This window comes from Populus nigra, chromosome 1 (assembly GCF_951802175.1).
Source record: "Populus nigra chromosome 1, ddPopNigr1.1, whole genome shotgun sequence".
NCBI lineage: Eukaryota > Viridiplantae > Streptophyta > Magnoliopsida > Malpighiales > Salicaceae > Populus > Populus nigra.
The window spans coordinates 45,618,678-45,634,352 of NC_084852.1; the positions used below are offsets into that span (position 1 = coordinate 45,618,678).

Consider the following 15,675-nt stretch of genomic DNA (forward strand, 5'->3'; position numbering starts at 1 on the left):
AATAGAAAACAAGTATTCGAGATTTTACATTAAAAGATTATGAAACATGTATTAAATAAATGTGTAATGGTAATTTGTATAGTTTAAAACTCGGTCTTGGTTGACGGATCAATCCAAGACTCCGAGACTAGAACCGGATCGGGCTGAAAAAAAATAAAAGAAAGAAAAATTTGATATGACTCGGTTGATCCGGCAAGATTCGGTTGCAACCCGTTGACTTTTATTTTACTAAAACGATATTATTTTGATTTAAAAATAAATAAATTGACCTGGACGACCCGGTCAAAACCCGGAACCTGGATCTTAGACCAGGCGGGGTTTAAAAATTATGATCATTTGAATAATTTAAAAATATTATAATCAAAGAGTATTATAGTCAATAAAATATTTTTACAATATTTTTTATACATAGTAATTGATTTGTCATTAATAAAATAATTACACCAAGGTTGTTATAAATAATAAAGGAATTGCAATTTACAAAGTTCTGGAACTGCAACCATTGTTGTGGCATAAAATATAGTGGCGGGAATGAAACCAAATATATTGATATCTTGATTTTTATTATTAAGAGGATTTTTAGGCCAGTTTCATATTAATTTGGATTAAATTTCTTTAAATGATTTTAAAGATATATCTTTTTTTAAAATTCAAGTTAAGAAATCGAAAAAGAGAGCAAACATTTTTAATTATTAAATTTATCCATATTAGGATTTTTCATGATATTTTATTACAATTAATGATCTACACTTATATATTACATATATATTAACTTCGACTAAACACTTTGAAATCTAACCATTTACATAACAACTTATTTAAAAAAAAAAACTGAAAAGTCGCTTTCCATTCAAATTTATCCATATTTAGACTAATGCATATGTAAAATAAATTATTTTTTAAATTTTCTCTTCAAATATCTTAAATGATAAGGTGAGAAAGACATTCGCATGCTAATATTTTATATCACTTCGATAAACACCGTTGCATGTTTAGAAATATAATTACGGTTATTTTTTAAAGTTTTTTTATTTATAAATATATTAAAATAATATTTTTTTATTTTTTAAAAATAATTTTTAATATTAGCATATTAAAATAATATGAAAACATCAAAAAATATTAATTTGAAACAAAAAACAAAATTTTAAATTTTTTTAAAAATATTTTTAAAATACAAAAATAAATGAGATTAACCTTATTAAACTCATAATGATTCAAAATGTTTTGTTCCCTTCTTTTAGGACTATTTTATACAGATATGTTTTGGCTCTCTTTAAGATTAAGACCAGAGGATTTTAAAGAATAACCAGCATGCCCAAATGTTATTTCTTATATGTATCAAAAAAGTTATTTTCCTAGTAAAAAAAAAAAGAAAACACAAGTAAAATTGGTCCCAAGCAGCATAACAAAATTTAAAATATTCCATTTTCATTAAAAAAAATCTCACTAAAACACAACCATGATGAAGAAAATCTTAAATACATTTTTTTTATTCATTTAGTATACGCGGATACATAGTGATGATGAGTGTTCATTCTTTCACATGGTAGGCTATTCAATATGTGGCAGGCTCTTTCATGTGTATTGTCTCACTAGAATCACATAGTAAATTTTGCCCTTTTAAAAAACATCTTTTAGAAAAAGAGGTGTTTTTGTGTGCTTATAAGCAACTAAGATCTTTATTTTCTAACTAACATGGGATAGTGACATCATTATAGCCCGTAAGACAAGAAATTTGAATAGTCACACATTGTTGACATCCTCACAAACAACACCGATGATAATATATTTCTATACCCGTATATGGTAAGCTCTCCAAAAAGTATTGTCCTACTAGAATCACATTGTAAGTTTTGTCATTTTAAAATGCGTCTCTTGAAAAAAAAGATGTTTTTTATGCTTATAAGTGATTAAGGTCTTTGTTTGCTAATCAATGTGAGATACTGATATTATCATAGGTCCAAAACAAGGAAATATGGTAGTTGCACATGACTAACGTTTTCACATACTACTCCAATGATGATATATGTCTACACCCGGACATGTTAGATCTCTTAAAAGGTATTATCCCGTTATAACCATATAATGAGTTTTATTCTTTTAAAAAATATCTTTTTTAAAGAGGGGTGTTTTTTGTGCTTATAAGCGACTAAGATTCTCATCTTGTACTTAATACGGAATAATGATATTATCACATAGGCTAAACAGGATGGAGCTTATTGTCATGACCCTTCCTAAATTTTTAAATTGAAATTTCATTCTTATATTTAAAGATATTTCATTTAGGTCCCTAATAAAAGTTTGTTTATTAGACCTGTGACCCAAATTCTTTCACTTTACTTTTATCTTTGCCCTTTTATTTTTCTCACTTGGACTCACTACTGGTAGAGAACTTGTGTTCGAATCTCAATCGGGTGGATATGAAAAAACATTTAGCCAAAAACAAGCCGGGTCCAACCAACAGTAAACCTCGTTTAATAATTAACCGTGAAAACTCAAACTCACAAGAGCACAAAACCCTAAACCCTACCAATAACTAGAAGCTGCCGTGCTGCTTCTAGAGCCTTCTCTCCCTCTACAAAAAGCACAAGCTCTCCCCTCGCCCAGCCTCCTGCTCGTGCTCTGTCTTTATCATTTCGACAATACTTCCCCAATAATCCCACAAAAGTTTCTCTCTGTTTCTTCTCTCTTGTAAGTTTTATTAACACTACTATGCACCGCTTCACCTCGAGCCTCGCTTCTAAAGCTCGGTACTTTCCTCTTTCTCCTTCATTATTTACATCCGGGTTTTCGTTATTTTCTTCGCTTTCCATTTGGTTGCTGAGAAAATGCACAAAAAAAAAAAGGAAGATCGGAACTCGATGGATATTCTTGATCACAGTAGTAGTTCATTAGCTAAGTGGAGCTTAAACTGATCCATCAAGAGCTTTGTTTGAAATTGGATTTTATTTTCATTCACGTCGTAAACAACCTAATAAAGATTCAATTTTGTGATTTCTCTTGCTTCATAATGATGGGTTTTGCCTTTTGTGGGTTTCACAGGATTGTTAGGAGCAGCACCAATCAGGTTAGTGCTGTTACTTTTATCGGTTTGGTGTCCAGTTTTTACATCATGTTCGATCTGATTCCGGCTGTCCTGCTGAAATTCTAATGACTTTCTCTCTCAAAAGCAATTCTTTTGGTGTTTTTGTCAGATTGGAAGTAGGTTGAGTTGGAGCAGAAACTATGCTGCCAAAGACATAAGATTCGGTGTGGAGGCTCGTGCTGGGATGCTCAAGGGTGTTGAAGAGCTAGCTGATGCTGTCAAAGTCACCATGGGCCCTAAGGTACTGACACCAATTGCCTGTTTGATCATGTTTTACTGATGTTTGATGCCCTTGAATACAATCTTAAGAGTTTCATTTTTTGGTCCAATAAAGTACAGTGAGATTTTAATTTTGTAGCAGACTGGTTTTATTAGACTTTTTCATAAATTGAAACTATATATAGTCGTCAATGGCAACACTGCAACGGGAAATCTGTTTTTTCTTGGCAGAAACTAGTGTTGCAGGAGCTTAATAGATCAACAATAGGGCTTGTCCAAATGCTTTATTCTTTGGATTTTCCAAGATAAATGTGGATGTTTCTTTTCCTCTTGCAACATCTTATCGAGGATGATGAATCATTAATGCATTTGAGTTTCTTTGGTGGGCCATAGTTATTTTTTGCCAAACTTTGTCTCTGATATGATAAAATGAGCAAGTTGATTAATAAATAATGAATGTTATTCTTGGTAATTTGTGGTTTGCAGGGTCGCAATGTGGTTATTGAACAAAGCTTTGGTGCCCCTAAAGTGACAAAAGATGGTGTGACTGTTGCTAAAAGCATTGAATTCAAGGATAAAGTCAAGAATGTTGGTGCTAGCCTGGTGAAGCAGGTTGCAAATGCCACCAACGACACTGCAGGCGATGGTAAGGTTTCTTCCCCTTAACAGTTGTTATCTAAATATTTTGACCATCTGGGATTTAGATTGGTGCTGTAGCATTTGGTCATTAGTTTAGGATTTTATGCTACAGGTTCTAAATCTAGTGTTTATTTTTTTTAAATTTTTTTTCATATTTTACTGCATAGTTTTGCTTCTTTGTTGGTTTTGTCTCACTGGGCAATGAGAGCTTTTCCAATGTGTTTGCAGGGACCACTTGTGCTACGGTTCTCACTCAAGCAATATTTACTGAAGGATGCAAATCAGTTGCAGCTGGAATGAATGCAATGGACCTAAGACGTGGTATCAGCATGGCAGTTGAATCAGTTGTAACCAATTTGAAGAGCAGAGCAAGAATGATTAGCACATCCGAGGAAATTGCACAAGTTGGTACAATATCAGCAAATGGGGAGAGGGAAATTGGTGAATTGATAGCAAAGGCCATGGAGAAGGTTGGCAAAGAGGGAGTTATAACAATTCAAGTAAGTTGTGCATTGTCTTGATACATTTTTTTGTGTTCTGTTATTGATACTTTTCTCCATAGTCTCTTGCTATTCTTTAAGTGTCTTGGTACTGTTATGAAGGATGTCAAGTTTCTGAGTACTGTTTTTCTTGACACATGCAGTGAGTTGCTAATGGCTGCTTATCTCATTCCATTAATCATTCTTTCATTTTTTGTGTCCAAAATATGCATTTGCTCTTATCCCATTTCAAACTGTTGTAGGATGGGAAAACATTATCTAATGAGTTGGAAGTTGTCGAGGGGATGAAGCTTGACAGGGGCTATATATCCCCTTATTTCATCACAGACCAGAAAACCCAAAAATGTGTAAGTTTTTACTTCTGATTCCAATCATGACATATCTTGAGATCTAGGGGGTGTCCACATGATAGAATAGTTCAAAGTAACTGCTTCTACTGTCATTGAGTTTCTATTATCTTTTCTATACCTGTGCACAAACAGGAATTAGATGACCCTCTCATTCTGATCCACGACAAGAAAGTCTCAAGTTTGCATGCTGTGGTGAAAGTACTAGAGTTGGCTTTAAAGGTTCACACTTTATTTCCAATTACTTTGTTTTTGGAAGCTGGAGCACAAATGCAGCGCTGTTCATTTTTTGCTTAACTGTATTTGTTCAGAGACAAAGGCCCTTGCTGATTGTTGCTGAAGATGTGGAAAGCGAGGCCTTGGCAACTCTTATTTTAAATAAGCTTCGTGCTGGAATCAAGGTCTGTTCCATTAAGGCCCCTGGTTTTGGAGAGAACAGGAAGGCCATATTGCAAGATCTGGCTGCACTCACAGGAGGCGAAGTGAGTTTACTTCTGCACAATATTGAATTTTTTGTGTCATATCCTCTAGTTCCATTGAGCAAGTTCTTAACTTCTGTTTTGCAGGTTATAACTGAAGAGCTTGGCCTCAATCTTGAAAATGTGGATTTGGATATGCTTGGCAGTTGCAAAAAGGTGAGCTCAAATTGTTGACTGTGGTGTAGTTTACCTCGGGTACTAGCACAAGCACTGCATGGGGAGCCAGATGGGCTGGATTGGGATTGGGTGGAATTTAGTTTAGATCTTGTGGGCAGTAGTGAAGGCAAGACATTGAAGAGTTAGAATCAAGGCGAGGGTGTGGTTGTCTGTAAAAAGTGTGTATTTTGATGCATGACTAGTTGGGTTTTGTCTTATAGGTTACAGTATCAAAGGATGACACAGTTATTCTTGATGGTGCTGGCGATAAGAAGTCCATTGAAGAAAGATGTGAACAGGTCAGTTTTGCTTCATTGCTGGACTATGTTTAGCCATCCTCAAGGCATCTTTCCTTTCAAATAAAAAAAAGAACAAAAAAGCATCCTTTGACGCAAATGAATACCATGATTTTTGTCTGTTGCTCTGTAATTACAGATCCGATCTGCAATAGATTCAAGCACTTCTGACTATGACAAAGAGAAGTTGCAAGAAAGATTGGCGAAACTTTCTGGTGGTGTTGCTGTGCTGAAGGTCTGCCTACTTACACACTTTGCATACCCTCTCCTATTAACTTACAAATACAATTATGGGCATTTACTCTAGCCAAGTCATCTATCTTCTAACTGGATTTATTGCTTAAAAGTTGTAAACTGGGGTCACTAATGAAAATTTTGCTAATATTGCAGATTGGAGGAGCTAGTGAAGCTGAAGTCAGTGAGAAGAAAGATAGAGTTACAGATGCCCTAAATGCCACAAAGGCTGCTGTAGAAGAGGGTATTGTGCCAGGTAAATTTTCCATCTATCTTTCCTCATGTTATATGGTAGAATTAAAATCAACGATCAAATCCTCAAGCTGTTTTCTTTTGCAGGTGGTGGTGCTGCTCTTCTTTATGCATCAAAAGAATTGGATAAGCTTCAAACTGCAAACTTTGACCAGAAGATTGGTGTTCAAATTATCCAGAATGCCCTTAAGGTTTGTCCTTCATCATGTGTGTGCATGTGTATAAGTGTGATTGGGTGCTGTATACATAAATATTTATTCTTCAAGATTGAATCTGGGTGCAAGTTTGAAGATCCATGCACTTTATGATTCTGCGTATAGCCAAGCTTGAAGTATTACAACATTAATGTGAATTTGATGTCCTTACTATTATGTTACCACTGAATCCCAAAATTGAACCTCCAATGGCAGACTCCTGTGCATACAATTGCTAGTAATGCGGGAGTTGAGGGAGCTGTTGTTGTTGGTAAGCTATTGGAGCAGGACAACCCTGATCTAGGGTATGATGCTGCCAAAGGTCAGTGATTTTTTTCTTCTTAATTTTGTTGTTTACTTAATCCACTGGTAACCATTTTTCAACTAATTTGTTTGGTACGTTCATTTATTGCAGGTGAATATGTTGATATGGTGAAAGCTGGAATTATTGACCCACTGAAAGTAATTAGAACTGCTTTGGTCGATGCTGCCAGGTAATTCTTTAACTTCTTTTAGGTTTGGGGTTGGGTTCATTATCATCTTTAGCATCTTGCCGAGAAGCACTGACTATATTTTTTTGCTTTCAGTGTCTCGTCGTTGATGACAACAACTGAGGCTGTTGTAACTGATCTTCCAAAGGATGTAAAGGATGCTCCAGCAATGGGTCCAGGCATGGGCATGGATTATTGAGGTTGTTTTTTAGACATTGATCCGAACTGCCTGACATAAACATTTCACCCTTTGTACCCAAATCAGTGAGCATTGTTCTTCTGATCGAAAGGCATGTAATCATAGTGAGCAAGTTGCGGCATGTAGGTAGTGTTCGATGATTGGATAATGGATTTTTGTTAGGGAAAACTTGCATGTAAGGCGCCTTTTTCCTCAAAATAAAACATCCTCATCTTTGTAAACCAAGAGCTCGGTCTTGTAGTTCTCTTCCTTCTGCTCTCCTGCAAGAAATACCATCCCCACGAATCATTTCTACCTGTCTTTGTTTAGTCCTCCTTTCCAGTTGTAGACAGAAGCGGAAATGCAACAATGCGATGGCTAAGACAGTACCACCTCAAACTAACCCAAAGGAGCCTTGTGGTCATTTGCGGATATCCCCTACCAAATTTTAATATTTATTATTACACATTTTACCCGACCCCGCTATGAGGAAAAAGAAGATGCTCCCAGGAGGGTTTTTCTTTCACCAGATGAATTCGCAATGCTGGTGTTGCCTACGGACCTTGGAGAGCCCAGCTCAGCTGATCGCTTGGCTACTAAGGAAGAGGCTACTTGCAGAGCAGATCTTGCTGCTTGGTTGTAGCAGGCTCCTCACAATGCTGTTGCTTGGCTGCACCAGGCTTGGGGGTTTCCTCTATGCCTTTTCATTTGTACAAGCTTCCTCGGCTCCGAGCTGTTTCCTTCTATAATATTTTTCTAGGCCTACAAGTATATTTGGAAGGCAGATGAAAATTGAATGAACATGACCTGCATACATGCTTCAGAGTTATTACCGCAGTCATCCTAAAGCTAAATTGTGTTTACATAAACAAGCAACAAAATCTTCAAGTTGATTACCAGACCATGTTGGGCCAGTTTGAAAACTCATTTCTCGCAGATTTATTGTATTTGGCCAAATTGGATAAATATCCTCGAACCATAGATCATGGGACATGATCCGCACCCCCAGAATCAAAATCAAAGGTCTTGGAACATATACAAGAATAGCAATCAAAATGGAAGTACACGACTATAATATATCTTATAAACCAGACCAAATTGCAGCTGTTACTTGTTAGATGAAACAGGAACCGAAATTTCCCTGTCCATTTTACCAATCATTTGATCAAATGTGAAAAGATGCAGTATTTATCTCTACAGGTAAAATAAAAAAAATGTTTATTTTCCTCGTATGGACGTAGTTGCAATTCCTGGAACGACCAGATCTACACGGTCAAATCTAAAAACCAGCTGAATGATCAACATAAGAACAGAAACAACGTAAAACAGCACAACAGATATTTTGTCTTTGTGGGGGAACAAGAGCAAGGATGCGATCTTGTCAAGCATCAACAGATCTTTCATGCAGTTATCAGTTGGGCCTGCTGCAGCGAGTCTTTCTACTGTTAAGACAGTGCTTCCAAGGACAATTTGCTTGGAGCTCCTTGTTTCCCTTAAGAAGACGATGATTCCATAATCACGTTAGCAATTGCCAATAGCACAAGACTAGTAAAACTGTCCGCCATTTTTAACGTTCAAATTATTCAAAGAATTACCTGGTGTTGCAAAGCTTTCACGCTGACCAGCTGTAGCGTCCTCGATTTTCTCGGATCAAATGAGGGGGATGATATTACCTTGCCTTTCGAAGCACCGTAATGAGTTTCGTTTCCTTCAAGAGTAGCATTCCTGTGTTTTTCTAATTCTCCTTGAAGGGTAGAGTAATGGTATGCGGTGACTGGTGAGCACTTCTGTATCAGTAGTTAAGCACTGGAGGAAATCCATGATGTCTCCCAGCAATACTAGAGTGCGGCTGCTTGTAAGGTCGGACATACCAGATGTTTCCATGGCCTTAACAGATACTGGAATTTCAAAGCAGCTATCAGAGCCTGCTTCCTGGAGAGCTTTCTGTTCATCATACTCAGAGTTTGTCTCTGTCTCAGATTTAATACAACGATGATTTTAATAGATGTACACGTAAATTGCATGCATGCGCGAATAGAATTGGACAGGTTGTATTAAACTTCACAAAAATGCAGACATTATCAAGCGCAAGATATTTTATTGTTGTTAGTACTATAATGTCGCTTCGAAACTAAAATAAAGATATGGTCTCTAAACAATGGTAAGAAAGTCATATGATCAGGAGCAATTGTCAATATCATGATGTATTTAATTTTCTATGCTTCAAGAATAAACCAAAATTAATGGCCTTAGAATCATGAAGGTTCAACTTTCAATTCTATCCAGTTCATATTTATTTCATCGTGATCAAGATCAGATTATACAGACAGACGGCTGCAATTCGTTTTCACTCTATCAAGTTAGTGGTTCCCATGGAGGACTTGGTAAAAATCTCTAATTATATTACGAGTTGCCAAGAAAATAAAGAAGAATCATCCTTTAATCTGATTTTAGCAATAAACTATAATGGGGCTGGGGTTTTCAAAAACAGTAGTAATTAAGTTGAAGCTGGTCAAAAAAGTTCATATACCTGAATTCCACTCATGATGGGTATTTGATTGTCCATAAGAACGAGATCAAAAGAACACCCAGCAAGATGAAGATAAACAGCTTCTTGTCCATTAGTGGCCTCTTGAACATCCGTTGTCATTTGGCTAACAGCTTAAATCTCCGAGTGTTGGTGTCTCTAACAGCACAATAATCATCAACAAACACAGAGACATTATGCCTGTAAACATAGAAAAGATAGCAAACACTGTGGTCTCTGACATAATTCATGGTAAACAACCATTATTTAAGAGCAAAACGATCTCAAGACAGTAAAAGTTTTGGCACTTACCCCTGATGTGGGTCTCCAAGAATATCACCAGTGACGAGTGCCTTGTGACGCACCAAGCATTGCTTCACATTACCAATCTTCTGACTGCCTTCAAGATTTGTATCGCCCGAGTTAAGAAGACTCAATCTTGATTCCATAGCTTCTTTATAATTTAATAGTTTGATTTCTTCCGTAATTAAACTGTCTAGAACTCGCCTCATTCCATCATAGCCTTGCAATATTGTTATCGTTAAGTTTTGTAGAAAGAAACTGAAAAGTTAGAGGGAAAGAACATGGATGTAATATAAACTGAAGAGAGAGAACGGTAAAAACTAGGTTAACTTGCGATACAGGATTAATTGAGAGGAGAAGTAAGACCGCAAAGAAAAGCATGTAAAAAAGCATCTTTTCTCCCAAATATCTTCTTGATCTGCGAGGGCGGTTTGAGGGTGGAGTGTTGTCGATTTTGGGTTGCCTTATTCTATCGGCTTGCTTTTTGCTTAGAAATTTAACAATTGTTCTCTTGGGATACATCTTGAGAGGCTGTGCGGGAGAGGGAGATTGAGAGGTTGAAGAAGAAGGAAATGTTAATGAAGGTGAGTTATCAATGTGCGTGTAAGAGAGGAGTTTGTTAAATTGACATGTGAGTGATGTTGAGGCTGCAAGGTGGCTAAAGATAGATGGCAGGGTCTTCTAAATATTCTGCTGTTAATTCTTACTCGGCATCTCATGTAACGGCATTTTGGCGGGAAAGAAAGTTAATTTCACTGGCTAACGTCTTCATTATTATTATTATTATTATTATTATTATTATTATTTTACAAACGAGTCTTAATTATTGAAATTGGTTTGTACTGTGTATGGTAATGCTTTGAGTGTTTTTAAAAATGACTTCTTAAGATTTTTTTTTTATTTTTGATATTAATACATTAAAATTATTAAAAAATATCTAAAAAAAAATATCAATTTAATTTTTAAATAAACAATAGTTTGAAAAAAAATTTAAAAAATAGATTGAAACACAAAAATAAACAATACTTAATATAAAATATAAAAAATTAAGATTTTCAATGCTTTATTTTTTTTTTAAAGACGAAATGAAAGAAGCTATCAAACAACATGAGACAATTATAATTCAAGTTACCCATTAGTAGTTTTTGATTCATACTTACAATAAGCAATTTCATCGATAAAAATATAATATATTTATTCTTACATGATAAAATCCTACCTTGCAAGATCTATGAAACTTTTTTGAAGTGATTAGCAAGCACTCTATATTCAAGAAAAAACATTGAAAATAACCACGCCTTCAGAATTATATTTTTGTATTGACTAACACCAATTTCAATGCTCTATCCAAATACATAATCATATTTAGTAATAGTTCTAGCCTATTTAATGTCTTTTGCCTTGATGAATATAACATCTTTTTTAGATATTATTATGTTTTCTTTTAGATATCGATTATATTTTTACATGTTTTGGATATTATTTGTTATATATCATGAATCTTAACAAATAAATCAATAAAAAATTGTAGGTTTTATATTATCTAAAATAAATATATCAAATAATTCAAAGTACGACATGTTTTTAATCTTAAATTGTGGTTCTTTGTTGGATCATATCTTAAATAAGTTATGAGATTTTATATATAAAAATCATAATATCGTAAATTTAGTTTTCAAAATACTACCCAACATAAAAAAAAATTTCTTTTTATTTTTTTATAAAAATCATTTAAAAAAACTCCTTATCAGCAAATAAATAAAATTTAATAAAAATTTACATTTGGTGGCAGCAAGTTCATGATTGCGTTTCTGTTATTTGGGAAAATTGACATAAACTCAACCCTTGTTATATTATATTTTATTATAGAAATAGCTAAAATAGGATGATAAATCACCATAACAATTAAAAAAAACAAGTACGGGCTTTAACAAATAACAATAAAGCATGCCTGTAACAAAATCCTGCTGCAAGGGCCATATATTATATGCTATGCGTGCATGCCGTTTCTTGTGCAAAAATTCTCCAAACTAATTAATTGTTCCTTTTCCTTTTCTCTTTTCACACTCCTCGATTTATTTCTGATATTTTGATTTCCTTGTTGACAAACTTGTTCAAATAAATAATACAAACACATTGTTAAATACTAAAAGAATAAAATAAAACTCATAAATGCCAAAATCTCAATTTCACGTATACGTACGAGTCTAATAATATTTATGTAAAATAAACATTTATCGTTCTTAATAATTCTGAAAACAAACTGGCATGTTGTGTAAGAACATGTTCATGCACAAACTTGCAGCATCACAGATAAATGAACCAGTGAAGTCTAAAATTTGAATATGCATAATATATAATGTTTTTATCTGGGATTGCAACTAGCTCTTATAATTAAAAACCTGTACGTTGCCTTCTTTCGGATAGTCAAGGAGATGGTGTGAACCAGCCCACCTTGCACTTTAGCAGACGATTGAAACTAGGAAATAATCTCTCAACTCTCCCGCTCTCCAGGTAGCACATTCCTGATTCACGAGACACACGACGAAGTAACACTTCCTCTCTTTTCTGATCATCGCTAGACACTTCTGAGAAGTAATTATCGTTCTCTAGAAAGAAAACGCAATTTCTTTGGATTCCGCAAGGCAAATTCTCTGCTGGAACTGAAACTGACCGGCCACCAGATGTCAAAAAGATCAATTGGTCACTTAAGCTCTGCACACTACGCAAGATCATGCCTGCGTTAGGACCCACCTCGTATACACTGAAGCTGTCTACTTTACAATAGAAACGCTCAAAATCACCCTCTTCTATGTCATCCTCTTCATCATAGAAACTTTCAAGATCGTCATCATCTTCACCGAAACGTTCCTCTTCATAGTCGTCCTCATCTTCATCCAAACGTTCCTCCTCCAGCTCGTCTTCATCATGATAAACATAACAAACGTTATGTGCAAGAATTATCAATAGTTCACCATTGACTGATTCGACTAAATACGGCTCATAGAAAACATGTTTGATGGTGGCGATATCATGTCTCAAACGTTCAACCTCTATGAACGGATTACGACCAGCATTCGAAACTGGAATGAACTTTATTCTCACCTCATCATCCTCTGCCAACTTAAAGATGTGCGTCTCAACATGTTCGATTTTTTGTGATAAGACGCACAAATCTCCATTGTAAAACAAGATATCACGGAACTCTATGTCGCGATTAGTTTCACGGGGAAAGATGCTCCAACACTTGTCCCCAAGTCTACACAGCGCCAAATTCCCACAGTTGTTCGCTTCAAACTCGTTAAATCTCAAGGCAATGATGGATTTTGAAGGGTCTGCAGAGGATAGTTCAACCCTACGAATAAACTCAGCGACATTGAATCCTCCCATATTGAAAATACAATTGGTGACAAACGAATAGTAATATGGAACTAAAGTTGATAGGGACGGAAGTTGGTGAATGGCTCCTGAAAGTGGATTGAAAAGGTAGATTTCTGTGTCAGGAATTGGTTTAAAAGAGAGATAACTCGAGTACTTTGTATCGCGAATATATTGCCCTTCCTTGGCAATAGCCAACCAACCCTTGGATACTTCAACAGACACCCCTCCTAGCAATACCTCTGGCAAATTGCGTTCATGAATCTTATTTCTCGATAGGTCATAAAACTTCAAGGACTCACACTGCGTGTCGTGGGGGAGGAGTAGCCATGGTAGTTTATCAGGAACGGCATCGATGATAACCCTATCATCTTCTAGAACTCCCGGTTGACCAAATCCAATATCGTCTTTGCAGCGATTGGAAAATAACATCTTGATAAAGGATGGCAAACTGCAAGAAAGATATTCTCCGAGCTTTCTATACAGATGAAACAATACTCTTGCATTCATATCTAACGAGAAAATATATGATATTTTATGAAAGTCTGAATAATAATATGATTTTCAAACAAAAATAAACTAGACAGTGTTATTTATATTAGTTATAGACGTACAATCCTTTATAAAAAAGAATTTCTATTTAAAAGTTACTTAACTAATTGAATCCATCTAGTATTAGGATTACTAACTAATAAAATTCTAATTAAATTAAAAATTCTAATCTAAATAGAAAAGGTGAAACACAAAGACAACGCACCGTAACTTTAATTTTATGTTTACTAATGGTCAGCATAAAACTGACAACGGGCTGCATCAGAAATCCCAGTCCCAGTCATTGATTCTTTATAGCTCCATCCTTGCATGTTTTCAGGCTCCCTCATGCGTACAGAAAGCTTAATTAGAAACGTTATTGATCTCCCCTTTCTTTTGTTTATCAAGGTGCTCTAATTATCCCAATCAACAATCAATCCGCTAAGTGCCAGAAAATATTATTTCATCCATGAAAAAAGTGCCAGGATGTCTAATTATATACCACCAACTCGATTTCTTACTGAAAAAAGTTCGGGCGTGATGCAATTTTAAAATTTAGAAGGGAGCTTGGCATGATTACGATTGAAGAGTTCCTCAAGTTAACTTCTTTAGAATAAAAACAAATTTTAGAACTCCTCACAAACGAAGAGTTATATGATAGCCAGGGGAGTTCGCTCCTTGCCTGACCACAGGCATATAAATGCCTTTGCCAAAACAAAATCAGAATACTGACTTAGGTGAATTGTCTCCTTATCTGTTTACTCATTACGTTGTGTTTTTTTTCAATGGCCACACGGGATACACTCACATATCGAACCAATGTGGTCCATGATATTCTGGATCTTCCTGCCATTTAACAAATCAGAAGCTACGTTCGACTTGAAAAAAAATCATGGTAATAGTTCAATGAAAGAAAACCCTGAAATGAGCAGCTAATCCCAGAAAATTGATACATGGGTTTATTTTCTGTATACTATAAAGAGTCTCAAATTATATGTTTGGGTTGTACAGATGCATAATGCAAACAGTCCGTGTAACAAGTACTCGGGCAGAATTCATGGAAATAGTTCACCATTAAAACTCAAATTTCATGCCACATAAAGCTTCTTAGAACAAGTACTACGTCATTGGTAGAAAAAGAACAATCCGATTACATACATCTGGGTTGTCACATGCAATCATATCCCCATAGCTTAGCTTAATTGCAGAAACAGTAGGTTTGTTCATTCAGATCCACCTCTGCCTCCTTTGCTCCTTCGTATGTGGTTTGATTTAAAGATTGTCAATGTTGTTTCCTACAAAAGTGACATCAATGCCAGACTATTTCCGTAGTTAAGTTGCTGTGATGAATCCTTTTTTTAACCGACAGAAAAGTATACACTTCCGTATAAAAATAGAAATATCAAAAGCTTTTCCATATTTGCTTTCACTTTTGAGATGTCAGATTAGTGTAGCCAAAAAGAACAACTACTTGCGTAATATTTCATGGAGGAAACTCGGGTCATGAACAGCCCCTATAGCTCAGTGGTAGAGCGTCAGTCTTGTAAACTGAAGGTCCGTAGTTCGATCCTGCGTGGGGGCATTCATCTTGATAGATTCAGTGTTTTTGTTTTCTGAAATTATAAAAACTAGAAAGCATGATCACAAGGATCGAGCAGCCGCATGTTTTTAGGCAAGACCATGAAGAGCCGATAAAGAGTTGGTTTCTGATGAGCACCAAAACCAAGCTCACAAAGAACAATGAAGGGCGAACCGAAACCTTACCCATAAAAAACGAACGCTCAATGATGGAGAGGAAATATATGATTGTTTTTTTAAAGTATTTTTTATTTAAAAATAAATTAAAATAATATATTTGTTATT

The 15,675-nt window shown here is 35.3% G+C and overlaps 1 protein-coding gene and 1 non-coding gene across 2 annotated transcripts; both read left to right on the plus strand.

Annotated features, from left to right (window-relative positions):
- The first annotated feature begins 2,508 nt into the window (after positions 1-2,508).
- Positions 2,509-7,319, plus strand: LOC133680853 (chaperonin CPN60-2, mitochondrial). Its single transcript, XM_062103865.1, has 16 exons — positions 2,509-2,753; positions 3,046-3,070; positions 3,198-3,329; positions 3,794-3,953; positions 4,175-4,446; positions 4,689-4,793; positions 4,929-5,015; positions 5,105-5,275; positions 5,360-5,428; positions 5,650-5,727; positions 5,864-5,959; positions 6,115-6,214; positions 6,298-6,401; positions 6,621-6,726; positions 6,820-6,898; positions 6,992-7,319. The coding sequence occupies exons 1-16, from the start codon at positions 2,716-2,718 to the stop codon at positions 7,092-7,094; spliced, it is 1,725 nt and encodes a 574-aa protein (XP_061959849.1). The 5' UTR covers positions 2,509-2,715; the 3' UTR covers positions 7,095-7,319.
- An 8,003-nt stretch (positions 7,320-15,322) lies between these two features.
- Positions 15,323-15,394, plus strand: TRNAT-UGU (transfer RNA threonine (anticodon UGU)). The gene has a single exon. It is a non-coding gene; the product is annotated as a tRNA-Thr (tRNA).
- The last annotated feature ends 281 nt before the right edge of the window (positions 15,395-15,675 follow it).